At 49.9% G+C, this 16,762-nt stretch overlaps 1 protein-coding gene across 1 annotated transcript in view; it reads right to left on the bottom strand.

Annotated features, from left to right (window-relative positions):
• LOC133343609 (uncharacterized) overlaps window positions 1-16,762 on the bottom strand; it is a 37,754-nt gene that overhangs the window by 11,885 nt on the left and 9,107 nt on the right. Inside the window, exons 2-3 of the mRNA XM_061553300.1 lie at window positions 15,914-16,038; window positions 178-281 (exon numbers count right to left, since the gene is read on the bottom strand). Of these exons, the coding sequence (XP_061409284.1) occupies window positions 178-281; window positions 15,914-16,038 (229 nt within the window). The remainder of the gene's footprint in view (window positions 1-177; window positions 282-15,913; window positions 16,039-16,762) is intronic.

The following is a 16,762-nucleotide window of genomic DNA, read 5'->3' as shown; positions in this document are numbered from 1 at the left end:
ATTATTTTTTACCTACGTGACTTTACCGAACAAACCTAAGAGTATGAATCCTTGCAGTCACGAAATATTCAAATCTAGAAATAGAGAGCAGTTGGACACGAGCAGAAAAAAAATTGACCGACAAAAAAAACCCGCAGCAAAACAACAACAACAAAGCGAAGAGCTTGGCTCGCCGACCTGAGCATGACCCCTCCGAGGCGGATGGCCCTCTTCCAGTCCTTGAGGCTCGCGCGCCCGGCCAGACACACGAACTCCTTGGGGGTGATGAGCTCCTCCTTAACCTGCGCAGACAAAACACGGTTGGAGTGTGGGGGGTTAGGGGGTGGGGGGGGTCTGCGTCGTGAACCCGCGTTGCTCTCCAAAAAGAGGGACGCCACCGAAGACGCAAGACGGCGCGACGCCTCCTTGCTGTCACCCCCCCCCCCCCACCACCATCACCACCACCACCACCGTGCGCGAGCCGTGACGTCGTAGCGATACGCCAATGCTCCCTCGCCCCCCGCACAGATTGGCAAAAGCCGTCACAATTTTGGGAAGGTTGGGAAAGGGGGGGGGGCCGATTCGATTTCAGAATCTGATAGTTTTTTTTTTTACCACAACAACAAACGCGAGCCCCATACAACACGCCGAAAGAGATCTCGGTGATGGGACCCGCGCGAAAAGAAGGGGGGGGGGGGTGGTAGATGGGGTGGTAGATGGGGTGGTAGATGGGGTGGTAGACGAGGTGTAGGGCCCCATGCTACCCTGGCTTTGTGGGGGACCTCGCGTTGTTCGGTATCGTTTTTGAACGGCCCCCATTCGCATCGTTCCTGGCTTGTTGAGACTCGTCCGTACAGGTCAGGCTTGTCTACCGTTTTGGGCGAGCGTGTCACGTCAGCGTGTGATTTGCATATCAATCTGCATCCATCACCTTTCCTGCACTGTCGTATTTTTTGCATTGTTTGTGGTTGTAACTTTCTGAACCCGCCCCCTACCAGACATCTGTGAAAAAGATCTTCATAGCTGATCGGATTGGTCCAGTACACATACATATTCTGATTGTGTTTAAGCAGTTCTGAACCTGCACGAATCGATGCATCAGAATCCAGTTTCGATCGATTAAACGGTGCTTCTCGCCAACCCCACGACCCAGGCCGTGTGTCCCGGGCTTGTCTTGACGTAAGTTTGAATCTTCGTCACGTTCTCACGTACAGCCTTGAGAAAGCATCAATATTATTTCCACACGGTAAGTAAGGGCCGTATCTTTGCAGTGATTGTTCCTGATTTTCTAAACTCATGCTGGACACCCCATGATACAGCATCTTAGGCACACATCCAGAGGATCGGAGCTGCTAACGTCTATGAGATGGTGGTCATCATCGTCAGTGCGCCATCCGTTGTGATACATCTCCGCGCCGTGGCACGGCAGGCCTCAGTCGCCACAGAAGCCATCGAAGGAAAGCAATTGCATACGAGCACTGCTCGTTGCGGTACAACGTCGCGCGTCCGAGTCGATGGGGACTGAGGTACAGGGCGGAGATGTGAAAAGGTCAGACACGTGTGAACGTCTCGTAGGAAACGACGGCTGCACACGTACTGCTCTGTACCGCTCTGGGCGAAGCCGGTTGATTGGTGATGGCCAGATTTGCGATGGTCAGATGTGCGATGTTGTACTTTGTTAATCTCTGATGTGGTAAATTTTTGTTGGTGTATGTACCTTTTGTTATTCTACCATTTCTTGACTCGTTTATTCATGTTTATTTTCTGAGGGTTTAATTGAATGAATAATTGCCATACATAGAATGTAGCCCTGAATGTAATTATGCATATGATTGTCGCGCGGCATTGTGAGATGCAATGAGCATGAGTGACTCTCTATAAAACGTAAATGATTCATTTTATTATCCTTTTAGCTTGCTGTCTTTGCACGCATGGGAAGATTGGAGATGTTTGTGTTTCAGGTGTCATCTTCCTGCGTGCCACAAACACTGAAATATCAAACCCTCCGCGGCACGCGGCAGATGGCACCTCCACTCCGCATCGTGCCTCTGAAATATCCGCCCTGGCATTTGATCAGACGGTGTTGTAAATCCGCTGGAAGAAATAAAAACGACAACACTGCACAACATTCTTTTCACGATTGTTTGCGCCAGATGCTGAAAATTCGGCAAAACGAACGTTCGTGTAATGATCGCGAGAGCGCGGCAGTTCTAAGTTGGCCGTCGGTTCTAAGTTGGCCGTCAGCGATGTGTGCGTGGTTTTGCTGTTCTAAACACAGTCGCTGAGCACAAGGCCCAAAGGTCCACAACACCGAGTGGCCAGCAGCAAACAGCAACTTTCAAAGCTGTAATAGATAAAGAGCGTGGTATGTGCTTCTTGAATAGAGCAAGGTTAGTGTTGTTAGAAGAGGTTCGGGAAAAGAGAGGATGGGAGAGGGAATTTTAAAGTGGAGCAGAACGAGGGAAGAAGCAGAAAGAGAGGCGTTGTGACCTGCAGTGTGGTGAGTGGGTGGGTGGGTGAGTGAGTGGGTGGGTGGGTGAGTGGGTTAGTAAGTGGGTGGGTGGGTGAGTGGGTGGGTGAGTGGGTGAGTAGATTGATGAGTGGATGAGTGAGTGTGTGTGTTGTGACCTGCAGTGTGGTGAGTGGTTGAGTGAGTGGGTGAGTGGGGGAGTGAATTAGTGAGTGGATGAGTGGGTGAGTGAGTGTGTGTGTTGTGACCTGCAGTGTGGTGAGTGGGTGAGTGAGTGGGTGAGTGGGTTAGTAAGTGGATGAGTGGGTGAGTGGGTGGGTGAATGGGGGAGTGGATTAATGAGTGGATGAATGAGTGTGTTGTTGTGACCTGCAGTGTGGTGAGTGGGTGGGTGAGTGGGGGAGTGGGTTAGTGAGTGGATGAGTGAGTGTGTTGTTGTGACCTGCAGTGTGGTAGCCGAGTGAGTGAGTGGGTGAGTGAGTGAGTTAGTGAGTGAGTGGTTGAGTGAGTGGGTGAGTGGTTGAGTGAGTGAGTGGGTGTGTTGTTGTGATCTGCAGTGTGGTAGCCGAGTGAGTGAGTGGTTGAGTGAGTGGTTGAGTGAGCGTGTTGTTGTGATCGGCAGTGCTGTGGTTGAACACAGGGCATGCATCGAACCGTGCGTGTAGGAAACAATTATTTTCAGCTCGTAGATATGTTGCATGGTCTGCAATGGGTTCATGTGACACCAGCCACCACTATATTCACCACAATAGAGAAAAGAATAATGAATTATGGAGTCAAATTGCCAACCTCAAAACCGTAAAAAAGTCTTGACATCGTGGGGAGCGTGAATCGACCCAAGAACAATTCAGCTTTAATGGAACCCAATTAGTTAATAACCGAGAAATGTTTTCCTGTTAATTAACTTAAAACAGTGACTATGAATGTCACAACGTGCATATGAAGTTGGTTAAACTCTACAGTTTAACACGATAATATTGGCTCCTTGCTGCGTAGTGGTGGCATGGTAATTGGCGCACTACTCTGCACAATTCGGCAACCTGAGTTCAATTCGTGGCCACGGCTAATCCTTCACTAACCTGCACTGATCAGCGGGGGTGAAGCACAGGCAGTCAAACTACCGTCATGACCGGCATGGCGTGGACAGGCCTTCATCCACCAGTGGATTGACATTAAATGTTGGGCCTTGAAGTTCAAAGGTTGAATTACGTTTCATTGTCCTATAACTTTATGACGATCAACCTGGTACCAATGGAACTGCAATTGTAAGTATTTGTTCATTTATGTAGGAGCAGTGGCTTTGATACCGCCAATCTATAAAACTATAAACTATTTTTATTTTACCAGGTAAGGCCCACTGAGCTATAGAGCTATATAGCTCGTTTTCAGAAGTGCCTTGGCCACAAATGATAGCTCAACGAAGTGGCTTATCACATGAAAACTTATAGTAGCCAAATATGAATATTTCTAAATTTAGAGGGAATAATCAGTGGACCCAGAGAAAAATCCACACAACCACAGGGAGAGAGAGAACATGCAAACTCCTAATATGCAGGCATCAGGGTTGGGATCGAACCCATGCCCTCCAACATACCAGGCGAGATAGTTAACATCTCACAACCATGGAACCCAATCATAGCCAAAGGTCCCCTATTTAGCCTTAAACACTCTTGTCATTGCTGTTAGAGAGTGCCTATTAAAGCCGGCATGCCAGAGTGTGTACCATGAGCAAGCCTGGCCGACTCTGTCTCACCAGCGCTGATGTTTTACAAACTGCGCCAGGTTTCATGCTCAATCGGGAGGCTGGAGTCAACCATTGGCCCAGGGAGGGGTCCAGAAAGCGCTCGTCCACTCACGTCCACGGAACACACACCGCCCGGATCGGAGTGGCCGTGTGCGATCCGCTGCGCCACCGACTCAACGTGGCCGTTCCGCAGCATTGAGGAGTGGGGGCCCCAAGCTGAAGGAATCTGAGCCCCACCCCCAACCCTGCTGAAGGCTCAGCCCCCCTTTGAAACTCTGACCGTACGGTGAGTCCTCGCTTATCGCGCGGCGTTCACACTATAACGCAGTTCCTCCATTGGGGAATGCTTTTCGGACAATGCGGAATGCGCGCCGCCGTTACAACGCGTAACGCGCCCGTTAATACAACGCGGCTTCTGAGCGGTCGTTGAGGGAGTACAGTACGCGGGATGATACAGAAACGCGGCAGCATACCCTCGGCTATCTGTCGCGCCGCCTTGACGTGTGCGCGTCGTTCATCGTTTCTCGCCAAACTTCGTCGGTACGTTATTGTTTACAGGGACTTCTTTTTCACTCAACGCATTTTTCGCTCAACGCGGCACTTTTCAGGAATGCATCTACTACTACCGCGTTCAACGGGGACTTCCTGTGCAGGGATGATGATGATGCGGTCCGTTTTGAACCGACGTGCCCTCTGCTGAGTCTACGTAAAAAAAGTCACGCGGCACGGCTGGTCCGCGGGTGCGATGCTATCAGAATTCACGATCATAACATAATAACGGACGCTTCCACACAGGCTGCAAAACCCGCCTAGCATTGTGCGTGGCTCACTCACCAGACAACCACACCTCCCGTGCCCCCCCCCAAACCCCGCCATGCCTCCCCTCCCTCCCCCTCCGTGGTTCAGCTCCCCGTTCTTCCCAGCCACAACCGCAGCATCATGGCCGGAAACACGGCCTCGGCTTCCTTCCCCTGCGCCTTTGTTGTGAGCACAGAGGCGGCCCTCTGCGCAGACTGAGGGCGGCGGTGGGTGAGCAAGCAGAGAGTCCAAAACCAAAGTTGTCGTCGTGAACTGTCCCCCGCCTGCTCGACTAGATTGTCACGTTTGACGAAGATGTTATCATCATTGTCATTTATTTCGCACCTCCAACGAGCACGGTTGGTTACGTACGGTGCGGAATAAGTTCAACGTACGTACATACATAAGTGCAAATGTATTGATCATAAGTGCCAATTCTGTGCGAATCCTGATGGGGGGGGAGGGGGGGGGGTGGCAGAAGGCTGCAACAGCTCTGAAGCTCCGGGCAGTCGGAGTGAAACGTCGTCATCCGTTGATGTTGTTGGATTCAGTCGTGGAAATTCTCATGAAATCCTGAAAATTCTTGGTCAGATATATTGGCACGGACAATAATGATAATGGTAATATATTTGTAAATGTGACAATCCTAACAGGTGGTGGATGGTTTAACGGCAAGAAATGTGGCATAAAAATTACCACGTGGCCTGGATAAAAAAAAAATATGGATTACCGTGATTATCGTTGTTGGTTTCATATTCATGAAACACTTTATTACCTTGAAAAATATATTTCTGAAAGAACGATAATTATATTTTACAATGACATTTCGAGTAACAAAAAAAGCGACAGCTACTGTATAACCCTTAAAATGTGTGTGCTTGCTTTGTAAAGTGTTTTCCCGGATACAATCGAGGGCACCGCGGTTTTATGGCATCGTAATTTTCTGACGGCGTACGCACTACAAGCGGTACAGATTGTAAAGTGGCGATGACTCGTCATGTCGGGGTTACGCTGAGTGAACTGCAGTCAAAAGACTTGTCAGCAATTCACATCGAAGCACGACAATAATGATGAAACAGTTACCGAAAACTACCGTCGCGCTGATGATGATCGTCATGATCGCGATGGCAGTGAAAAGTCTTGTGCCGCACCGTACAGTGACACATTACACAGCGGCAGCCGGGTGCTCACCCAAGGAGAGCTAAAAGACTGAGCCTCAAGACTCTTTTCGAGGAGGAGAGTCCTGCCTGGGGATACTTGGCCACCTTACCCCCCACCCCGTCCCTACCCCGCCCCCAAAGTGATTAAACAAATTACCATTATTTTTTAGGGATGCGCTGTGATTCAAGAATCGAATATTTTCGAAAATGTAGCAGCCATGGGTGGTAATCGAACGAGCCCATGGCATACAGCAGACTCCCGTACTCCACGACCTGCTACAGTGGCACATCCCTCATGATTAAAGATCGCGGTGACCACCTTCCATAGAGCGTGCAGCGGCCTCAATGAACCCACCACCCGATATTGGGTTAATTGAGGCCATATCGGTGAGAGGAGTTGTCTGATCGTACTTCACCACTCTGGTCAGTGTGGCTTGGTGAAGAGGGCACGGGGGGGTGGGGCGGGTGGTTCAACTGAAACTCCCGCAGCCCCTGTTGGAATACACCTCAAACACGACACACCGATGTCAGCCCTGCCTCTCGATGGCCGCAACTCCTGGTCGGCTACAAACGTCACCGATGGCAATTCGGCGGTAACTGACCCCCCACACCCCCCCCCCCCCCCCGGGGCGTTGAAGTCCCCCAGGGTTCCAACCTTCCACGGAAAACTTGGGACAACCCCTCGACCGCTCGAAGACAAGGCCCGGGAAGAAGACGCAGCCACTCGCTCCTGCACAAGTGGAGCGTGAGAGGGAGCGGCCCCTCAATGTGACTGTGGCCGCCCCCCCCCGCCCCCCGACCCAAGTCGGACGATCGCCCCAATAGGAACCACCGAACTCCTGCGACTGAGAGGGATCCGTTCCCGGTGGCGTCGCGACCCCATTCACTCTGCTCTCAACCAGAAGCCGTTGAATGCATCGCTAACCTCGACATCAAACTACAAGCTGCTTCCCCGAGAAGAAGAAGGAATTTCTGAGGTCACTGGGTTCATTGTGCTGTGCGCTAAAACCACTGCGCTAACCCTTCCCACACCATTGGCAACATTGCATTGTGGCAGATTCATGGTGATTCGCCCAAAGCAATATCATTGTTAATATTGTATAATACACTGCCATATATACTGACATATAAAGACGGCCCTTTGTCATTCCACTGCCTGGAATAGGCCTCTCCACAGTGGGTCGCTCATGGCGGTTGTGTGACCACGCTTCACCGTGCTGGCCAGTGCGAGCTAACATCGCTCGCCACTGATGCTGGACGCCATGTTCGGTCGCCAGGTTCACAGCGCAGTGTGCTCGCAGCCGAGGCGTGAGTAACGTGCATAAATTGCCACTCTGAACAATGGATTTACGTGAAGATTCAAACACTTTGGTGGCGCGATTGAAGTTGCGTTTTAATCCCGTCACGATGTAATCTGTGTTTGTGTGATTTCAGCGAGAGGTAATATGTGTAAATTGATCATATGTGGGGTAAACACACGTACACGTATACACACATTCTCACAAGGCAAAGATCCCCGTGTAGCCTTAACAGACTGTTGGGGCAAGTGCTGTTAGCGCGCACATATGAAGGCCGGCACGGCAAACGAGGGGGTGGGTGGCCAGCACCATGCCCGGCCGCTTTTGTCTTCCCAGGTACTCGTTTGAGGCTGAGTCGACATAGGCGAGGTCCAGGACCGGTTCAAATAATCACCACCGGTGTTAGCCGTGAACGGGAATCGAACTCAAGTCGCCGGGTTCGTAGCGCAGCTAACCGCGACACTACGGCTCCACACACACGTACACGTATACACACAGCCTAACATGCATACACACAGACACACAAGCTTGCTCTCCCACAACCGACGCTGTAGATGAAAGAATACGGGTCGAAGGGATTATTGATTTCACAATCGAGGTTGCAAAGGCTGCCCAACCAACGTGATTGGAGTGTTCCTCATCATACGTCACGATGTGAGGCCTTCCCAATCAGCAGTTGCTCGGGGCAGGCCTTCATCCAGCAGTCGATCGACCACGGCTTATGGCAATGATGATGAAGCGAATACTAGAATTGTTCCAGCACCACAGTGCATTCATATACGATTGCATTTTCTGCAATTATTACTTTCGTTTTATGACGCTTGTTTGTCTCAGAGAAGACTCAAACCTCTTTTATCAGTTGAGTCCGGCCAAGTTTTCACAGTCGAGGGCAACGATGCTGCCGTGTGGAATCCAAATCGAGTAATTTGCAGACCCGTGCAGGTCTCAAGATGTCAACTACCTCGCCTGGTATACAGGAGGTCGTGGGTTCGATCCAGACGTTGATGAATTGTGGTCATCTTTCTCCGGGTCCTCCGGTTGTTCCTTCCACATTTAAAGTCAACGTGCGTTCAGAGTATTTGGCTGCTATAAATTACCACGCGATAAGCCACTTCGTTGGCCTGTCATTTGTGGCCAGGTCACTTCTGAAAAAGAGCTGCATAGCTCAGTGGGCTTTTCCTGGTTAAATTAAAAAAATAGTTTATAGTTCGATAGTTTAAGAGGGGAAGAACATAGAAACTCCGCGCAGAAAGGTGCCCAAATCAGGAGTCCAACCCAATGGCTTCTTGCTGTGAGGAATGAACCTTACCGCTGCACCACGCTGTCCACCCTATTGATGTAAACAGCAATTCACGGTCAACCCTCTGCATTGCTGCCCTGCATGAACAGCTCATTGGGTGATAAACGATTGGAACACATTCCTGCGGAGGGAGCTGGTAGGAACGTTGGGTTGCTCGGTCAATGGCCTGCAGGGTCAACGGCAGCGTGGTGTATTCCGCAAATATGGCCGACTGTGAGGGCGGGCACAAGCCGGCGTGAGTAGGTTAAACGTTGAGTTTTATAAGGGCACCACGGGGTGACCAGCCCCTCCCCACCCAGCCCCACCCCTCCCATCCCCACCCAGCCCCTCCCCCCCCTCCCCACCCAGCCCCTCCCCACCCAGCAACACCCCTCCCCACCCAGCCCCTCCCCACCCTCCCCTCTCCACTCAGCCCCACCCCTCCCATTTTTGGATACACGACGGATGGACGGACATGATAATCCCCTGTGGGCTGGTGTAACCAGGAGGTTCCTACCAGTAAAACGCCATCTGTTAAAATGCAATGCACACTGGCCATCAAATTGTGTTAGGTGTGAGCTATTATTTTATGCTATTTCAACTAAGAGTGAAGGCATATATTCATCAGTTTTCAGTCCGTTTGTTAACGGACCGTACAGGCATTCCAATTTGAATGAAACTTTCAGGACACATTTGCGTTGCTAATAGAGACATGTCCGTTTGAAACGTGGCGCATAATGCCCTGTGCCAGCAATACTTTACAATTTTACTTTTAATACAAATTAAATTTATTTCGTGATACAATTGTGATCATTGAAGGTTTTGTCTGTTACTCAATAGCTACTGTAACAGGTAACTATTCATACGCAAATTGAATAACTGTTCATGAGGAGACTTGTTTTTTATTTGATTCTCATCAGACCCCGTGGTTTAATGTGCATTCTGCAACTCCACCTCTCTGTTCATGAACTAATAAGAAGGGCCATTTCCTAGAAGCTTTCGCAGATGTCCAGTTTTGTTTCCTTTCAAGGCCGCGGAATAATTGACACACGTGTGTCCCTTGTGTTTGTGGACCGCTGCCAACGCAAGCAGCAGTCACAGCATCACCACCAAATCATCTGTTTAGAAAATATATCGAGACGGTTGCACGGGAGCTTGGAAGACGAAAAAAAACATTGATTCCAAAGGGAACCACGGAGTTGCAGTCGCCAAAACGTGCAAAAAAGCTTTGCACCGACAGCTTCGCATCAACTCCCACTCGACTAATTCATCCTTCAGAGGACGATCGCAAGTTGGGAAGCGTTACATCGTCCCAACGCGTGCGTGTGCATGCGTTAGTGCAGCGGTTAGCGCTGCGCTATGAACCCGGCGACACGGGTTCGATTCCCACTCACGACCAACACCAGTGACGATTATCTGAACCGGTCCCGGGCCTCCCCTAGGTCGACTCAGCCTCAAATGAGTACCTTGTGCAGTGTGCAAACATGGCCACTGGGGAGACAAAAGCGGTCGGGCGTGGTGCTGGCCGCCCACCCCCTCGTGTACCGTTCCGGCCTTCATAGGTGCTCACTAACAGCACTTGCCCCTACAGTCTGTTAAGGCTATACGGGGGAACTTTGTCGAACTTTGTGCGTGCCTTCTCTTTTACTCGTTAAGCAACAACAAAAACAAAAACCCACCCAAAGAATACACGAGTGCACGACACAGGAGCCATCGTACAAATATTGGCCATCGCCGACTCAACTTTCACGGCGTTTCTTGTTGAGTGAAGTAGAACTCAGGATCAGAATCTTGAGCTGTCCTGGAGAAACCCGATGAGCTGCGAAGCTATTTTCTCGCAGATGTCCAGTAGGGGGCGGGTCGCAACGCTACAACTACAAACGATGCGTAAGAAAAAAAACGATAGGAGTGCAAAGTATAGAAAAGGTAAACAAATGACGAAAAATGAAAACTATAAATTGTCACGCGTGCCGTTCGAAGAGTTAAACGGTTGTGGGCTTAAATTTCGATTTAAAGCTTTCGTGACTGCAGGGATCCATCTTCTTGGTTCTTTCGGTAAAGTCACATGATAAAAATAAAACATAATAAAATAATTCTCACGACGTTTCAGACTCTGTCTCCTCGACAGACCTGTTCTCCACCTGAGGACGGCTGCTTGCGTTGTGGCCGAAACGTCGTGAGAATTATTTTATTATGTTTTATTTTAATTATTTTATAATTTCCATTCTACGTGACTTTACCGAAAGAACCAAGAAGGTTGTGGGCTTGTTTGCGTATTCTGTGCCTGGCTTTATCTGCTTGCACAATACTCGACGGCTGATGCCGCGCGTTAAACAGCCACAGCACTGGGGGAGCTATCACAGAAGGTGAATCTGTCGCCAGGGAATGTTCATATTAAATTCCTCGCGCACACAATTACACGGGATTACTGCTGGAATGGCATGTCAATTGATTAATGGTATGAGCGTTATTATATAATTGTGCAAAAGAAGAAAAACAAAACTCGGTTCTAGATGCTTTTGAAATTATCTGCTGAGTTATTGAGACATGTATCCTCATGCTTACAAATAATGTATCACGACTATCCCTGCTGTTATGGTTACAGCTCCCATGAAAACTTCACTCATTGATTCCTCGACCCTGATTGAGGACTCGATCTAGCAGACTGTTTCGTGTCATCCACACTGGGGGTTACAGCAACACACTCAACCATCCATCCACTCACACACTCACTCACTCAAACTCACTCACACACTCACTCACTGACTCACACACTCACTCACACACTGACTCACACTCACTCACACACTCACTGACTCACCCACTCACTCACCCAATACAAAGATCCCCCATATTGTTTCAACAGACTGTTGGAGCAAGTGCTGTTGGCGATAACCTATGAAGGCCGGCATGGCACACCATGTACTCGTTTGAGGCTGAGTTGACCTAGGTGAGGTCCATGACCAGTTCAGATAATCGTGCCTGGTGTTGGCCGTGAGCGTAGAAATCAAACTCGGTGGCCGGGTTTGTAGTGCAGCGCGCTAACCACTACACTACCGCTCCCCACTCACACACACTGACTCACCCACTCAGTGACCCACCCATTCACTCACTGACTCATCCACTCACCACGCTACACGCCAAAATATGTTTTCTTTCTGCGTTTTCCCTCTCACAGCTCTCACTTTGGAATTCCCTCCCTTTGCTGTATCCAAGCAACGTACTACAGTAGCTCTTCATCGATGGCGCCCTCGATAGTGCTGTTTGTTGCTGGCTACTTGGCGTTTTGAGCCTTGATCTGAGCACGTGCGTGCTGAGCGCACAGCGACCTCAAACTCGAGAACTGTGCAGCTTGACGGAGCCACTAGTCATAAACGCGCCAACCGTGCAAAGGGGGCGACCTTTTTCAAAGCCACGCGTGCACCCTGGGGTGTTCAGAATGCAGCGTTATGGTTGAGTGGGATTTCCACTAGGAGGAGCCCCAGGTCAGCCGGTTTGCAATGCATTTCGCACCAGTATTGGCCTCAACATGCTGTACAACAAGTAGTCTAGAAACACCAGCACGTTAGCGAGCGCCTATTAAGGATGGCACAGTGGTTTAGAGGCCGACACCACGCGCGCTCAGGACGTCTTCAGCTCCCTATTGCTGACGTTGACCGACGCAGCACCAGGTACTCATTTGAGGCTGAGTCGACCTAGGTGAGGCTCGGGCCAGGGGCAGGCTATAATTATTGCTTGTGGCTGGGAAGTAAACGCAGGTGACTGGGATCACGTGCTTGACCAAAATTCCCCCCCAACACCACCACGATTCTGGTTCAGGCAGTAGCGTAACGAACGTGGGGACAGGGGGGGGGTACCTTGCCCCCCCCCACCCACTACCCCCTGGTGGCCAAAGCTACGAGTTGGGGCCCCCTTGACAACCACCGTGAGATTTGTGTTCAACAGCAGTGTAAAAGAATAAAAGCTACGTAATGATGTGAGCTTTACTACCCCGACTTCACCCGAGACTTGGATTCTTGTCTTGGATTAATACACGGCGGAGGGTTGGGGGGGGGGGGTGTATGCGTGACGTCAGCAGGCACACTGCGTGACGCTGCCGCATGCGGGTGACATCACAGATGTGACGTCACCGCTCACTTGCCGTGCAAAATATATCCATTATTGCGCCCCCCCCATCCCCCAAAATACAAAAGTGTATTTTTATAATTTTTGCATGGTGTACAGTTTGGAAAGTACCCACATGGCAAATTTCAAGTTTGTTGCATGTCGGGAAGTATGCTAAACATTTCGAACAGACACACATATTCACAAATGCCCCTTTTATATATAGATAGAAGATAGCGCAGATGCGGCCGTGCGAGACAAATCAAGCACTGGGGCCCCACCTGACCGATTGCCGCCACCCACTGAGCCGGGTCAAGGTTAAATAATTTATATTTTGTCGTCTCATTCTTTCAAATCTCATTTGTATTGTTTCATTTGCATTGTTTCATTTGCATTGTTTCATTTGCATTGTTTAATTTGTATTGTTTCATTTGTATTGATCATTTGCATTGCTTCATTTGCATTGTTTCATTTGCATTGTTTCATTTGTATTGTTTCATTTGCATTGTTTCATTTGCATTGTTTCATTTGCATTGTTTCATTTGCATTGTTTCATTTGTATTGTTTCATTTCCATTGTTTAATTTGTATTGATCATTTGCATTGTTTCATTTGTAATGTTTCATTTCCATTGTTTCATTTGCATTGTTTCATTTGCATTGTTTCACTTGCATTGTTTCATTTGCATTGTTTCTTGCCTCATTGTCTTACGTGCACAGTTTCAATTGCTGCAAAATGTACCGTAAGCTTGGAATTTGCATACCGATTTACACATCATTTGCATGCATTGCTAATTATTCGATTACCTGTTTTAATTGGTAAATACATCAATCGATATATGATTAGTCACCTCGCCCACCACAGAGACAAAGATTCCTCATATAGCCTGAACAGACTATTTGGGCAAGTGCTGTTAGTGAGCACATTTGAAGACTGGCACGGCACACGAGGGGGAAGGTGGCTGGTACCACGCCCGGCCGCCTTTGTCTCCCCAGTGGCGATGTTTACACACCGCACCAGGTACTCATTTGAGACTGAGTCAACCTTGGTGAGGCTGGGTTCGTAGCGCAGCGCGTTAATCACTACATACACGCTACCCCACCACACACACACGCACACACTGTAATACATACAACAGAACATATGCACACGTGTGAACAGATGAAGACTGTTCATGCTCTTGTTCCACGTATTGTTTACGAATGACGGAACCCATGCTTAAGTGTGATAGGTTGCTATTCGTGATTTTGGCCTATCTGCGGATCGCACGACGACTGCACCAAGAGAGAAAGAGAGAAACGAAGTAGAATGTGTCGAGATAAAGTGATGAGAGAGAATGGGATGCGAGAAAGTGATGCAGATCAAGCCATGCGAGAAGAAAGTGATGAGATAAAGTGATAAGAGAGAAAGTGATGAGTTGCATTATTTATTCATGTATTTATTTAAGGTAATTCATTACAAATGATGAGCATCTCAGGGACATATCCCGCGTGAATAACGAGGGAATACTGCAATAATACAGCAACAATGGCGATGGTAATTTTTTTTCCAAATTCCTGCCACTCTCCGTGCACCAGAAAATATCCGTTGCTTAGAATTCTCCTGCTTTGAGATTCAGGTGTAGGGCTGCTGCTACCTGTGAGCTAAATAAATCCAGGACATATAATGAGAAGAAGGATATCTCACAATTCCGAAAGAGGAGAAAACTACATATAAATGCACTGTCTGGTCTTGAGTGTCGTATCATTACGCAACGGATGCAAAAAAAAACCCTAAACTTTTAACATCCCGGTAAGGCTTACAGACTTCCCTGCACGGCAACTTCAACAAGTGGGACGAGCCTGGGAAACAACCAGGACAGGTGACAACCCACGACACAATGACTCTTGCAGTCACTTCAATGGGTTTCTCCAGCCCAGCACCATTCGGCGTTCCTTCCTCTCTCACAAGCGCACATGGACGCTCGCGCACAGAGACAAACACACAGAGGGTTCGCCTTCCAGTCGTATGAATTGGGGCAGTATGCAGGAGGTCGTGAGTTTGAGCCCCAAACCCTGGCGATGCCTGTATATTTGGAGTTTGCGTGTCTCTCTCCCCTTGGTTGCGTGGATTCTTCTCTGGGTCCTCCAGTTTTTCCCTCCGCATTTATAAACATCCGTTTAGAGCATTTGGCCGCGATACATTTCCACGTGATGAGCGACTTCGTTGGAGATATCATTTGTGGCCATGTTGCTACTGGAAAAGTGCGACGTAGCTCAGTGGGTTGTACCTGGCAAAACACATGAATGCAATTGCATTGTTGGGGCAAAGCGCCGTGAGCGAACGTCTATTGAGGCCGGTATGCCAAAGGCACTGCTGTGACGCACACCCCGTCCCGCTGCCCACCGGAACCGCCACCTTTTGTCTCCGCACGACAACGCTGTTGACAACGCTGTGCCATGTGCCGTGTGCTGTGTGCCGTGTGCTTACTTAAAGGCTGCATCAACTTTGGGGGAGACCCAAACGCCAGGTTTAGATAACAAGTGTCACCGGCAAAACAGGTGAGGAGCTAGGAATTGAACGCAGCTGATTGGTAGTTCTACCATGTCACTAATTTCCCGACCATATACAGTATGCCCACACAGGCTCACACAAGGATAGATATCCCCTTCAACTCTTGTATGCCGTCGAGGTAAGTGCTGTTAGCGATAGTTCATCAACGCTTGGTGGGGTCGCGTGGGTAGCACCACGTCTGGCCACCTTTGTCTCCCCAGTGACGATGTTTACACACCGCACTGGGTACTCATTTGAGGCAGAGTCGACCTAGGGGAGGCCCATGACCGAACTCAGGTCCACCGGGTTAGTAGCGAAGCACGCTAACCGCTACACGACCGTTCCCCACAACATATCCACACCGGTTGAATACATACACACACGTTCACTCGCGCAACGGACACACACACTCCTAAATCTATGGCCAGGAATCAGACCCAGGTGGCCGGGATTGCAAAGGCAGCGCATGGGCCATTGCGTCACCGTTGCACCGCGCAAGCACGCACGCACACGCACACGAGCGCACGCACGCACGCACACGCGTACTCGCCTGAACGCATTTCACGTTGATGCCGGGGCACACGAACTTGCACCAGATGAGCCGCGCGTTCCATTCCCCGCACGTGATGGCGTAAGTGGCTCCTTCCCCAGGGCTGGCGGTCACCGTGGGGGGGCCTGCTTGCACGCACGCAGAACCACGTGGGAGGAACACACACGCGCGCGCGATGAGTAAGCACGCGCAATAAACACAACCTTGCACAATGCTGCGCGCACAGACGACGAATATCCACTCCCCTGCCACTTTCCTCGCACCGGCCGTGCCCCCCTGCTCAGAACTGTACTGGCTTTAGATTCCTGTTAGGGCGGGTGCAGTGCACAAAGGTTGTGTGTGACCAGCACCACAGCCTTTGTCTTCTAGTGCTGAGGAGTACACACCTTAACAGGTACTTATTTAATGCCGAGTCTGCTTAGGGGAGGGCCCAGACAAATTATTACATTCCTCCCCACTGATATTTGCCATGGCCGGGAATCGAACCCAAGCTCACCACCAGCTCCAGGGCACCGTGCGCCAACCACTGCACCACCGCTCCCCACACAATAAAAGTGACAAAGATCTCCCATATAGCCTTAACTGAATGTCGGGGCAAGCACTGTTAGCGAGCACCTATGACGGCTGGCCCGGCATACCAGGGGGTGGGTGGCCAGGACCACGTCCGGCCACCTTTATCTCCCTAGTGGCGATGTTTACACACAGCACCAGGTACTCATTTGAGGATGAGTCGACCTAGGGGAGGCCCAGGACCGGTTCAGATAATCGTTACTGGTGGTGGCCATGAGCAGGAATCGAACCAGGGTGTCCGGGTTCGTAGCGCAGCGCGCTAACCGCTACACCACCACT

Source organism: Lethenteron reissneri, chromosome 18 (assembly GCF_015708825.2).
Source record: "Lethenteron reissneri isolate LAM-NWPU_2019-01 chromosome 18, ASM1570882v1, whole genome shotgun sequence".
Taxonomy (NCBI): domain Eukaryota; kingdom Metazoa; phylum Chordata; class Hyperoartia; order Petromyzontiformes; family Petromyzontidae; genus Lethenteron; species Lethenteron reissneri.
This window is presented reverse-complemented; position numbering and strand designations above follow the sequence as displayed.